Genomic DNA, 12799 nt, shown 5'->3' on the forward strand with positions numbered 1-12799 from the left:
TTGAAGTTAACCGGTTTGGCCAATTCCAACCCTCTTCCACTACTCTTCGTTTTTAGTGCAAAAATTCCGTCATTTCCATCCCAACCATGTGCAATCAAATGTGATAGACCATATTTGAGCAAGTCATCCTTTATGGTTGCCGAAATGTAGCAAAATTCGATAAAATATCTTTTTATTCGATAAAATATATTTTCATTCGATAAACGTATAATTTCATTCGATAAAATATACCCTTGTTCTTAATACGAAATCTCGCTTTAGTTTTCATATTGTACTCGTGTTAGCCCTGTAAATAGTCCGTTTCTGCCATGTGTTTATGCAAGTTAGTTGATCCGACGTAAGCTCTCTCGATGAGCGCTTAGTTGCTGTTAGAGCAAATGTCGTGTTCAAATATTGTTTAAACAAAAAAAAATCATATGTGGTAAATAAAGTGATTTTTTTTTATGGCGGCCATACTGGCGGAACCACTCAATCAGAAAGATATATTTGCATAAAAAATACAATTTATTTTCTAAAGGAAAACCATTCTATAGTTTCGCTTCTCTAATAAAGCAGTCGTGAACACATTCTTTTCTAATTCTTTATGCCAGTGCAGTAATTGTTTAGCAAAACTACACCATTATTATCTAGTACATGCAAATAATTATATTTACACTAAAAATAGATGACATTGTAACCTGCGATCAAGCGTTCTTTTTTCTTTCTCAGACGCCGAAAAAAAGAACGCCTGATCGCAGGTTAATGGCATTGCCCTTTCAGAAACTTCGAAAATTAGAAATCAAAGCTTCACTTTATAATTTTATAAACCGGTTTTAGGGATTTTCCGTAAAAGCGCTTCAGCAACTAATGACGTCATTATGGTTTTCAGCAGGGTGGCGTAAGTTTGTTTTTGTCACAGCTGACGCATGCCTAGTAAAACGTTTTCTGAAACGATCAACCTTACCGGGGCGTCGTTGATGGAGGTATTAGAATTTCATAAACTCTTTTAGAATCCCCACAAAAAGCTTTTAAGTTTGAATTTTACAAAGGCACCTTCGTCGCCCTTCGATCTGCGACATAAGTCAGTCGAAAGAAGGCGGCGATTTTTCAATTCGGTCAACAATGAAACAGCAGTGAAGTCTTCATTCAACTATGGCTGATCGGGCTTGCAGAAACTTCAAGCCAAATGTATTTAATAACAGCAAGTGTCAAAACTGTTTCAAGCTTCGAGAGGCACACAGCACTTCGGTAGCTGGTCCAGATGCATCGTTCCAAAGTATTGCAAGGAAGCAGTCGACTCAGAAGGTAGAAAATTTTAGCATAGCAATCGTCTATCGACAATCAGGCTTAATTGTAGCTCTTGGAAAGAGAGCGATAATATTTTCAGCTCGGATATTGTCGTTAATTACTTTTCCCTAAACACAGCAGATCTTGCTCGCGAAGTAGAGATCCCATGTTTTCAACATTTATTATATGTTCTTTGTTAGGTTTATTCAAGAATACGTACTGTGGTGAAATCTGGCGTGCTTTGTATCACGAACCAGGATTCCGTTGAAAAGGGACGAGTTATTCCTACGGTAGGTCACGATATTCCCTTGCTCCGTTTATGAATTTGTTGATATTTATTGTCATTAACGAGGAATGTATGTTTTTAATACACCTTGTTTCCCTTTTATTAATTTGTTAGCGATGGAACAAACGTTGGTTCGTGCTTAATTCCACGGGAACACTCGACTATTTTTATTACAACGAACAGGAGGTAAGCTTAAGAAAATCAATTTCTCGTAGCTGAAATTTACAACGCAACTTCATCTAGTGAAAACTTGCAATCTGAGTGTGTTGCGCTGTATATCCAGTCAATATACCTTTTCTGCTTGTGTTATTTTAAACAGGAATAAAAATTCTTTTCATTCGGTCTCAGGAATATCTCACAGCGATCTCATTTGAAAAATGAGAAAAGTATTTTGTTTAAAAGTTCATGTTTCTCGCATGCAAATTGTAAGCACTTTTATATGGCTACCCTGCTTCACTCACTGCATGTAAATATTTGCTCTTAATGGCGAGCACATATTTTGACATATGAACTTTTAATACTGTGACAATGCGGCGTTTTCAGCAATCTTACGGAGGTCGAAGTTTTATAGTCTGATTGCATACTGCAGATGATTGCGGAAGCTCAAGTATGCAAAATTGTGTCGGTTTTCAAACCTTGTAATGAGAGAAGGATTTTTGTAAACACTGGCGATCCTTTTAAGTCCTTAACCCGCGATCGGTGTTAGTTTACTTCGCGGTAAAACTTCAGTTGGTACGATCTATGGCATACATATCTGAATAATGAAATAATTATTGTTCTGTTTGCCCTCGGGGGACGCAAAGACAGACAACTTAATATGCACCTTACACAAAGAGTATTTTGGTGGTACAATGCAAGCGCTTTGAATGAAATCAATGTTTTTCTTTTTAGAATGGACTTGAAAGTATGTTTGATTTGGTTCCAATGTAAATTAATTATGACAGTCTGTGGTTGCATGTTTTCTGTTCAAAGATAAGGGCTGTTAATAGCCTGGTGTTGTACATGCATAAATGGCATGCATATTAAAACTTAATTCATTACATTTTACACTGTAGGAAAAAGTATGTAGTGAAAATTCAGGCAACGGAATGAATGAGCACTCCCTATCTTTTGTTAGTACAAAGCAGATCTCAAATTTACCCATTTTGTGGTTGCAGATTTCTGTACTGGGATTAGCTGGTTATGATATTCCCTGGACCCAATCATTGTCTTCGATCTTGAATCGGTGCCCTGAAAATTAAATTAATCTTTCTTTCAAGCATTTGTTAGTGTGACAGGATTACTCAAGAATAACATAAATCCCCTGTAATCCCTCTTTAAGCCCAAGAACACCAACATCCAGATTTCATTTTTTTAAAAAATTCTCATACCCACTAGGAAGAAATAAACAAAACAGCACCACAGGAAATTGCTGCTCAATAGCTTTTAATTCTTTAATTATTTGAATGTTCACACCTCAGGAGTTCATCCACAAACTCATAAGAGAGAAACACCTTGCAGGGCATAATAAACAGTTGTATCACCTTTTGTTAGGATTTCATCCACAGACTCAAAACATTGAACCACTAAATACAGCATCACATGAAAGTACTGCTACATGACGTACATAGTTTGAATGGTCACACGTTATCTTATTTACAAACTCAAGTAAATGTATGTATGTGTATATTGCATGGAATTTTGTTGGGGTTTTATTTTGCAAATTGGAGATACTGTTGGTTGCTTTTTGCAATACCCAACATCTAACTTTTAAAGGCGAACCTTTTTTGCAAGAACTTTTTTATGATTCATGATAACAAACATCGCACAAAAAATGATAGAATCCATTGAAATTTCATGCCATTCATGTGGTGTACTATGTAACTGTTATAGAACTATTGTCTGATTCGTGGCTCTAAAATAGGGATGAAAGGTTTAAGCTGTTCATAATTATTTTAATTATTTTTAATTATTCTAAAATTATGCCCAGCTTAAACCTCTCATCCCTATTTTAGAGCTGTGAATCAGACAATAGTTCTATAATTATTAATAACAAGTGACCACTTACACTGTACGTTCTGCGATAATCATGATTTTTTTTCTGTTTGATGGAGCTTAAGCACTCAAAAACAATCTGCTTGGTTGTTCAGACTGATTGGCCCAGCAGGGGTAGTTTACAAAATATTGTACATATAGAATGTAGAAGGCAGATTTTGTACTTGTAAATCCTTATGGCCATCATAGCAGGATTAATGAAACTAAAACATTAACAGAATCATTGCTAGAACCTAAGCAATGAAGAGGGAACCTTGTTTGAGCCAAAACACCCTCGATGATTATTTATAATAATAAATTATTAATTCCGAGCTTTACTCTATAGTGCATTGTAGATATGACTTCACATGTAAACCAAAAAAAAAAAATATTGTGCATTCCACAGAACACCCTACTATGATTATTTACATGTATGTTGCCTAATTTTTCTTTAAATGAGGATTTCCACTATAAAAGGGCAAGCCCCTTCTTCCTTTCACACCTTTGTTGGTGTGGTTTGCAAATTTAGACGTCATTCAGTTGTGGCAAGCTGTTGACTCAAGTGTCCTCTGAAAAAAGTATACCTTGTTGCGATGATTTCAACAAAATTTATTCGTTTCTCGTTTGATAAACTCGCTCGTACTCACAAGATCGCTCGCTCTTTTTCTCCTCGTGTTCTAGTGCCAAAACCGGTCCTGACCGGTTCGGCTTACGTCACACTCGCACCACAGGAACCCCATTTCGGGTCCGACACTCTCCCCCTATTTGATACACGCAAGTGGAGCAAATATAATCACACAGCTCCATGCTTATATAACAGCAACAGTTTTAAAGAGTTCTAATAGTTCGTGACTCCGCAAGTCCCTGGGTCTGTTCACTTGTCCCCTTGCTCTGCAATCTCTCTGATCCGCTTCGCCGCAGCTACAGCAGCCCGCCTAGGGGCGAACTCTCTGGCTCGAGGATTAAGCTGCACCGAGTTTCTCAACTGTGTGTCCCGCACGTCGCACGACAGCTCCATAGGACATAGCTGTTGGATTGCTCGCTCCAAGTAGGACTTCCCCGCTCTCAACCTCGCTGCTCGGACGACGCCGTCACGCCCCTTGATGAGTTTCACTACAACTCCAATGTTCCACTTTCCACGGTTGCGCTCCTCACTCTGAATTAGCACCACATCTCCAACTTTCAGTGTCAGCACCTTGGTCTTGTGTTTGAGATTGTGTCTCTCCCTCAAACTCCTGATGTATTCTGTAGTCCACCTTGACCACAGAATGTCCTTGCAGCGACGGAGGTATCTTGTCCTCTTACGTAGCTCAACTTCCTCCACTGACTCTGCATCCTCCTCTGGCAGGAGGTTAGGTAGCCCGTGCATCATGACGTTTGGCGTTAGCACCGGAAGTTCAACATCATCTTCAACATAGGATAACGGGCGGTTATTGACGGCCACCTCCACCTCAAGCGCAACTTCTTCAAGCTCTCCGAATGTCAGGTACGCTCGTCCCATAGATTTGTAAAATGACTGTTTCACAACTCCAATCAACCGTTCAAATTGACCCCCCCCACCATGGGGCTCTGGCGAGGTTAAACTGCCAAAGGATGTTGTGGTGGGCTAGATAGTCTTGCAATTTCTCCTCCCTCATAACACTCTTGAGCCACCTGGATGCAGCCACAAAACTTCTTCCATTGTCCGAATAAATCTTCGTAGGCCTCCCCCGTCTCGCAATGAAATGTTTCAAACACCTGAGGAAACCAGCAGTGGTCTGGTCAGTTAGTAACTCTAAATGGACCGCTCTCGTTAAACTGCACGCGAACAGTAAAATGTATGCCTTGCCTTCTTTCTTCTTCGAAATCTTGTAAGTTATGGGCCCGGCGTAGTCCACCCCTACTACTTGGAACGGAAATGTCCCCTCTGTACGATCCACTGGTAAGTTTCCAGGCGGTGGATTTTGGAGCTTTGTCACATGGAACTTCTTACACCCATAGCAGTGGTTAACCACGTTCTTCGCCAGTTGCCGGAGACGGGGAATCCAATACTCTTGTCTCACATGCGCCATCGTTAGGCCGACTCCCCCGTGTAGCGTCAAGATGTGGGCGTCTTGCACCATTTTTTCTGATAAGACTACCCTGGGTGGCAAATACACCGGATAATGTCCTTGAATTCTTCCTCTGCACACATAGATTCCTTGGTCATTCTTCTGAAGGTTGAGCCTTTCTTGGTCTTCCAGAAACTTGTCTGTTACACTGTGTCTCTGCTGCTCCCGCCTTATCCACCACTTGACCTGTATCTCCGTCTCAGCTGTTGTCAAGGGTCCGCTTACTCGGTTCCACTTCTTGTTCCGGCAATTTTGAAGGAATCTCATGACCCATGCACTGATTCTGATCGTTCGCCAGAAGGTATGCCTTTCCAGCACTTCATCGAAGTCGTCCCTCGCCTCCACTGCCACTGCAAACACCTCCTTAGTAAGCTTAGCTTCTGCTTCCGTTTCTTTGTTAGGCTCTGTCACTACGTCTCCCGGCCACTCCTCTGGCTTGGACAACCATTGTGGTCCCGGCAACCACACATTACACAGCTGATCTGCCTTGCAGCCTCTGCTTCCTATGTCGGCTGGGTTGTGTTTGGAGTCGACATGTCTCCATTCAATGTAATCTTTGTCGTTGATCTTGCGGACTCTGTTGGCCACAAACTGTTTGTAAGTACCTCCCCCCTTGATCCAGTGGAGTGCGACAGTACTGTCACTCCACCCATGGACTGACTTGATTGGATATCCTTCAAGTGCGACTCTCACGTTCTCCACCAGGTTAGCGGCCATGTGAGCGGACACAAGTTCCAATCTTGGGATTGTAAGATTCTTCTTTGCTAATCTTGACTTTGCTGCTATTAAGCCCTTGCTCACCCCGGAGGCTTGCGTAATCACTGCATAGACGGCCGCTGATGTACCAACTCCACATGTGTCACCGAATACATGCAACTGGACTCCTTCGATCGGCTCCTTGAACCTTGGTATGCTCCGCAGTACTTCAACCTTGTTGGGGAGGCTCCTCACAAACTTCAGCCACTGTTGTCCAATTCTGTCTGACAGTTTCTCATCCCACGGTAGTCGACTGTCGCATACTTCGCGGTATAGAAGCTTTCCCACTAATGTTGTGGGCGACGCTACACCAAGCGGGTCGTACACCGCAGCTAAGAATCGTAGCATTCCTCTCTTAGTGTTATCAACAGGTTCCTCAGGGAAAGTCACTGCAATTGTGTCCTCTCTCTTGTTCCACGGCAAACCTAATATCTTGGATTCACCTTCCTTAACTCCCAACTGTTGCTTTGCGTAACTCTGCTGTTCATCAACAGGCACCCCATTCTCACCGTCTAGCTGAGGCTCGTGCACCGGAACAACATTCTCACTCTCTAGCTGAGGCTCGTTGGAGTTCCACTTGTGCATGGTAAACTTAGCATCCCCAAACACTGATATGATCGTCTTCTTCAGGTCCTGAACCTCTTCTTTGGTGTTGCCCCCCGTGATGACGTCATCAACGTATAGACTCCTCAAGATCTCGTCTACCTCCACTGGGTATTTCTCTCTTAGGCTTTGCAAGTGCAACTTTAGTGTTCCCGCCAACAAGAATGGCGACTGGACCAACCCGAAGAGCGCTCGCGTGAATCTCAAGGCTTCAATAACTGAAGGGTCCTTGTTCTTGAGCCAGTGGAAACGTAGTGCATCCCGGTCTTCAGGTCTTATGCGTACTTGTAAGAAGGCTTGTTTGATGTCAGCTGCTAAGGCTACTGGCTTTAGGCGATTTCGCACAAGAACGTTCCACAACAGATTCTGCAAGGGAGGCCCCGTTTCTAAGCACTCGTTTAACGACGGACTATCTTCACTTGGCTTAGCCGATGCGTCAAATACAATTCTGAGTTTTGTGGTCACGGCAGTTTCCTTTTTCACAGGTTTGTGAGGGATGTAAAATACTCTCTCGTTTGGCTCGTCTACAACTCTCTCAACTATCCCTTCAGTGAGTTGCTCTTGGATGATCTCATCGTACTTGTCTATCAGACCAGGCTCTCTCTGCAACTTCCTCACTAGACCTTGTAGTCTCCTGATACTTCCGCGTTCGTTCGATTGCAGGTGATCGTGACCCGGCTTCCATAGCAAACCCGATTCGTACCAACCTTCGTCACTTCGGTTCAGTTGCTCAGAGAATTCGGCAAACACGTTTTGCTGGTCTGCTTCTGGTCTATCTGCGAGTCCTAAAACATCTAAAGAGCAGAGTTGTTCGTAGTCCGCTGCCGATGTTTTCGTCAAATAAACGTTGGATAGCGCGGCTTCTCTCCCTGTGGACATCATCGTCCACCCCAGCATAGTGAACTCAGCAATGGGCTCAGACGGCTGACCAATTCTAGGTTTCGTCTCAGTTTTGATCCTTGAGTACTCGCTGGCGCCGAGTATTACATGAATGGGTAACTCACTCTTCTTGTCATCGTCATCCATGACCACTCCCTGCAGGTGATGATACTTGCTGATCAGTTCTCCATAATTCGGATTTGGGACTGTGAGTAGAACACCCTTGTCCACCTTATTGATCTTCGTCATCATCTCAAACTTCCCATCAACACTTTTAACCGTTACTGAATACCCTTGTACCTTTTGAACTGTTGAGCAAAGCATCATGTCAATCTGTCTACGTTCGATATGAGTTGGTCGCTTGTTAAGCCGTTCAATCAGAGCCGCTGACGCATAAGAGCTACCCGCACCTGTGTCTAGTAATGCTCTGCATTTGATCCCATCGACGAACACCACTACCACCGGATAAATAACAGAACCCTCACCAGTTGCCAACATCATTTGACTGTTGCTAGGCAGCCTGTCACAAATAGACGTGTGATGTCTGCCACCGCAATGTTGACAAGTGTACTTGCTGTGGCACTCCCGTGCTTGATGTCTTGTTCCTGTACAGTTGAAGCATAGTTTCTTGTCACTCAAGATCTGCCTGCGCTGGTGCAAGCCAGGGACTTTCTTGCACTGGGTGGAGCTGTGATCCTCGCCATTACAATAGATGCAGTTACGCCCCACCTTCGCACTCTCATCTTTGCTCTGGTAAGCAGGATTTTTCCTTGCTTGGAAGCGATTTCGCGGGTCACGGTTCGGAGGATAACGACTTCGCAGGTCAGGCTTTGGCGGTTCAGGTTTAAGGTTTTCGCTGACAATAGGGTTACGGTCACACCACTTCCTCAGGGATTCGATTAGCTCTGAAAATCCCCACTCTTGCCAGTTATCGTCTAGACGTACCAGATCCGCTCTGATTCCAGGTAATTTATCAAGCGTCGCACGCACAAACCCTCCTATTTCGTTAACCTTGCCCATGGTCTCTAGCACTTGTATGTGACTTGTTAGCTTCTCGTAGAAATCATGGATTTTTGCTGGGTGTCCACCATGAACTGTGGATAATCCAATTATGCATTGCATATGTGCGTTTGCTACCTCACTGGGTTTACCATACTTGGTTTTCAATATAGCTTTGGCCCTTTCGTAACCCTCCGTCGTGAAAGGGAGTCCGTCAATGGACGCGCGGACACTGGATACTAGTAACTCCTTCAGGTAAGAAAACTTAGCAACTTGAGTTAGTTTAGCCTTATCGATTTCAGTTTCGAATTGATTCCAAAACCTCATCCAATCCAGGAAAGTCCCTTGAAATTTAGTTATCTCCAGTTTTGGCAATTTCGCTCCGACACTGCTCAAATTCCCAGATTCCTCCGTGGATGCCTTCGCCGTTTTCTCAAGACTCGCTCGCGCTTCGTGTTTAGCCTTTTCAAGCTGGATCTTTTCCTCCAAATTCCGTTTCCGTTTCTCTTCCTCGCGTTTTTCCTCTTCGATTGATCTAATACCGGCAGCTACGTATTCCACTTCTTTAAGAATTCCCTCAAATTTACTGATTTGGCTATCTAAAGTTTCGGTCCAAAGTCTGACCTCTGCAGGGTCATTCCCACTTTCAATACGCAACTCCTGAACTTCCAATTTGAGCTGATGTGTTTTGTCAATAACGTGCTCCAATGCGCTTCCATGCCTCTCAATTGTCTTCAGGTCTCCGGTCTCGATTACTTTCGCTGTATCTCCCGCTGTAAATTCAAGCATTTTTAGTTTACCTTGAATCTTCTCCTGCATTGTTTTGATTTCGCCTTCTGCGCTCATGTTGTTGACTTCGGTGTTTCTTCGCTGTGTTTACATGTAAAATTTCTCTCGTCGCTCACTTCTCGCCGCTCGCTGTTACTTCCTCGAATCACAGGTGTCCTGGCAGGGTCGCCACCTTTTGTTGCGATGATTTCAACAAAATTTATTCGTTTCTCGTTTGATAAACTCGCTCGTACTCACAAGATCGCTCGCTCTTTTTCTCCTCGTGTTCTAGTGCCAAAACCGGTCCTGACCGGTTCGGCTTACGTCACACTCGCACCACAGGAACCCCATTTCGGGTCCGACAACCTCAAAATTTCTTAATGTTTCCATAGCAATGCAAGACATTGGTTTGTTATTTGGTTAACAGCGTCTACTCCAAAAATGAAAGCCAATTTTATTGTAAGGGTCATAGAAAAAGATGCCTCTTGTTTGTCATTTGCTTATGCTCTGATGGTTGATTGACAACTGAAGATGAGAACAGCCAGGCCAGGCCCCTTATATACTGGAATTTCCTGTTTAAGCTGTAACTTTAAACTATTTAGGGTGAAAACAAACATCCCATTGAGTGGCCTGTTTTCTCTAAGCAGGCAGAAGGAAACCAAAAATAGGTAGCTAAACTGTGGTGAACTTTTAAATCTATAATAGCAGTTATGTATACATGTTTTTTGGCTGTAAAAAGTTGGGTGCAATATGCATCATGCTGGTCTTAAAAAAAGTTGTTTTTTCAACATGCAAAAGTTATAACATTTATAAGCACTAGAGACAAAAAGAAGGTTTTTTAAAATGTAATGAAATACATTACTGGGAGCTGGTCAACTGCTTATTAAGTTGCAACTAAGTACTAACTGCAAGGATCTTTCATCCACAGTTCAAAATATCTGTTTCATATATTCATAATCGCTTTACGTTTTGTTTGCAATAAAAGCCTATGATTATGGGCAAGATTTCCATTTTCATCACAACACAAAGTGCAAAGCAGGAGATTTATACATTGTAGCAACTTTTCCCGAAAGGAATTCAAGGCCACGTGCGAAAACTCTGGTAAATCTGAGCTAAAACAACAGAATGCAATCTGACTCAATTTAGGGATTGAACTGTGATCTTCAATTTAGGGATTAAACTGGAGATAATCGTAGATTAGTTACACTCACTGTAAGTGCGTTTGACCCTATCAGCCATTACTGTATCTAAATTGTAAAAAGGTCAAGTGTAGGATTTAATGCAGCCTTTAATAATTAACAGTACAAGTAAAATTACACAATGACTACAGCTGCTTGATGTACAGGTGTTATTGAGAATTATATAATAAGCTGAATTCTACACACATTTTGATTGGTTCTTACTTATGATCTATTGGAGGACAGACACATAGATGACTTCACCATTAACAACTTTTTGCTTCTTTATTATATAAAACAAATAGATCCCATGCTGCCGTGCGTCTGTTCAGAAGACGTCGAAATGTGGTAAGAACATCAGTGACACACTCAGCTGCGCCTCATGTGCCACCTTTTTGTTCTTACCACATTTTGACGTCATCTGTGATCTATAACTAAACAGACGTAAGGCAACATGGAATCTATTTGTCAAAATGGATTTAGTTGATATAGGAGTCCTGTTGATAAGAACACTCTATAAGGTGTACAGTATGTAGTGGCTATCTTAAAATCACATCTGAGCTTTGCTTTCCAACTCAGAGCATCATCAGCTTAAGGTCATGAGTGATGTTTACCTTTGATTACACTTGAAATAGCTTTTATTAGTTATATTTGATGGTTATGTCAAGTTCTCTCCAAATGTCACAGTGAGTTCTTAGTAAATGCTATTTGTACTATGTGGATATTGACATATTTAAGTTTGACATGGTTGAAGTGCGTTGAAAAATGCACCTGAGTCTCCGGTTCCTTGATTCAGACCCATCTAACTTGGTTGTCATGATTGGTCAATGTTGTGAGGTGTATTTTACTGTACAGCCTGCTAAAGTTGAAAAAGTTTGTTTGGTTGCCGGAATGTCTCTTCAGAAATATAAAAAAAATTGTGGAGCAGACAAATGGTAATTTCAACTTGTTGGAAATACCTGCTGATACCCCCAACAAGCTCCTTGGTAAAATCTTCAAAGTTGTCTGAAAGCAAAAGGGCGGTGAGAATCTGCCAGGTGGCATTTGTCCAGTTCTCGAAGAAGCATAAAGTGCCACCTCGATGAGTTATTAATGCTGCTGGTCTCAAGCTTAAGGAATCGCTATCCACTCAGTCCAAAAACTAGTATCTCCCATTTACTTGATCCAGGAACTCCAGAACATTTTGTGGACGCGAGAATCTGCAAAGCAGATTTGTGCAGTGCTTAGAACTTGGCATGTTGACATGAGATGTCTAACGTTCTGATTGAAGTCCGTTTTTCCTGTTTTCAAAGATCAAGAACAAATAATTACTAGGGTGATCAGTGTTTCAAATACCCAGCAAGTGAATAAACTGTACTTCAGTCAGTGGGCATGAAGTGCTATATTTGTGATAAATTACTGCAGTACCATCTGTTTTTTTATTAATTTGGTTGTGAAGGAAAACCTGGGGAAGTGGAGGTGGGGGGGGGGACTTAAAAGAGAGGGGGGCCTGACGACTCTCTTCCTCTATAAAGGGGGAAGTGGGGGGGGGCTTAATAGAGGTTTTACAGTATATAATAAATTTATTATTATATTGTGGTTCAATTTTATCCTTGGTTTAAATTTTTCCATTGTTTCAAACTCATTATCAGACATTACCATACCCAGGAACAGCAGGAAGATAAAAGTTAAACCAAGGATAAATTTGAACCTCAGCATATACATTACAATGTACATTGGTTTCTTCATTGTAGAACTGCTCCACAGAAAGGCTAGATGGATCTGTTAATCTTGACAACTGTAGTGGCATGTTTGTTGGTGAGGGGGACACTGGTGAACCATTCTCAATTGGTTTGAAGATTGGAAAGATGACCTATTACCTGAAGGCCGAGAACAGACTGGAGTTAGATAACTGGTCACGAGTGCTCAAGCCATTTGTTCAGGCTTCCCAGGCGTATATACCTCGCCGGAATTCGAGCACC

The 12799-nt window shown here is 42.1% G+C and overlaps 1 protein-coding gene across 2 annotated transcripts in view; it reads left to right on the top strand.

Moving 5' to 3' along the window:
• The first annotated feature begins 912 nt into the window (after window positions 1-912).
• The window catches only part of LOC146458361 (uncharacterized), a 33855-nt gene continuing 21968 nt past the window's right edge, over window positions 913-12799 (top strand). For both annotated transcript variants that reach the window (XM_085090671.1, XM_085090672.1), the window contains exons 1-4: window positions 913-1284; window positions 1467-1556; window positions 1667-1738; window positions 12572-12799. The exon at window positions 12572-12799 is cut by the window's right edge and continues 40 nt beyond it. In XM_085090671.1, coding sequence (XP_084946797.1) covers window positions 1132-1284; window positions 1467-1556; window positions 1667-1738; window positions 12572-12799 — 543 coding nt within the window. In that variant the 5' untranslated portion in view covers window positions 913-1131. The remainder of the gene's footprint in view (window positions 1285-1466; window positions 1557-1666; window positions 1739-12571) is intronic.

This window comes from Pavona decussata, unplaced genomic scaffold (assembly GCF_977016875.1).
Source record: "Pavona decussata unplaced genomic scaffold, jaPavDecu1.1 SCAFFOLD_233, whole genome shotgun sequence".
NCBI classification, from domain to species: Eukaryota; Metazoa; Cnidaria; class Anthozoa; order Scleractinia; family Agariciidae; genus Pavona; species Pavona decussata.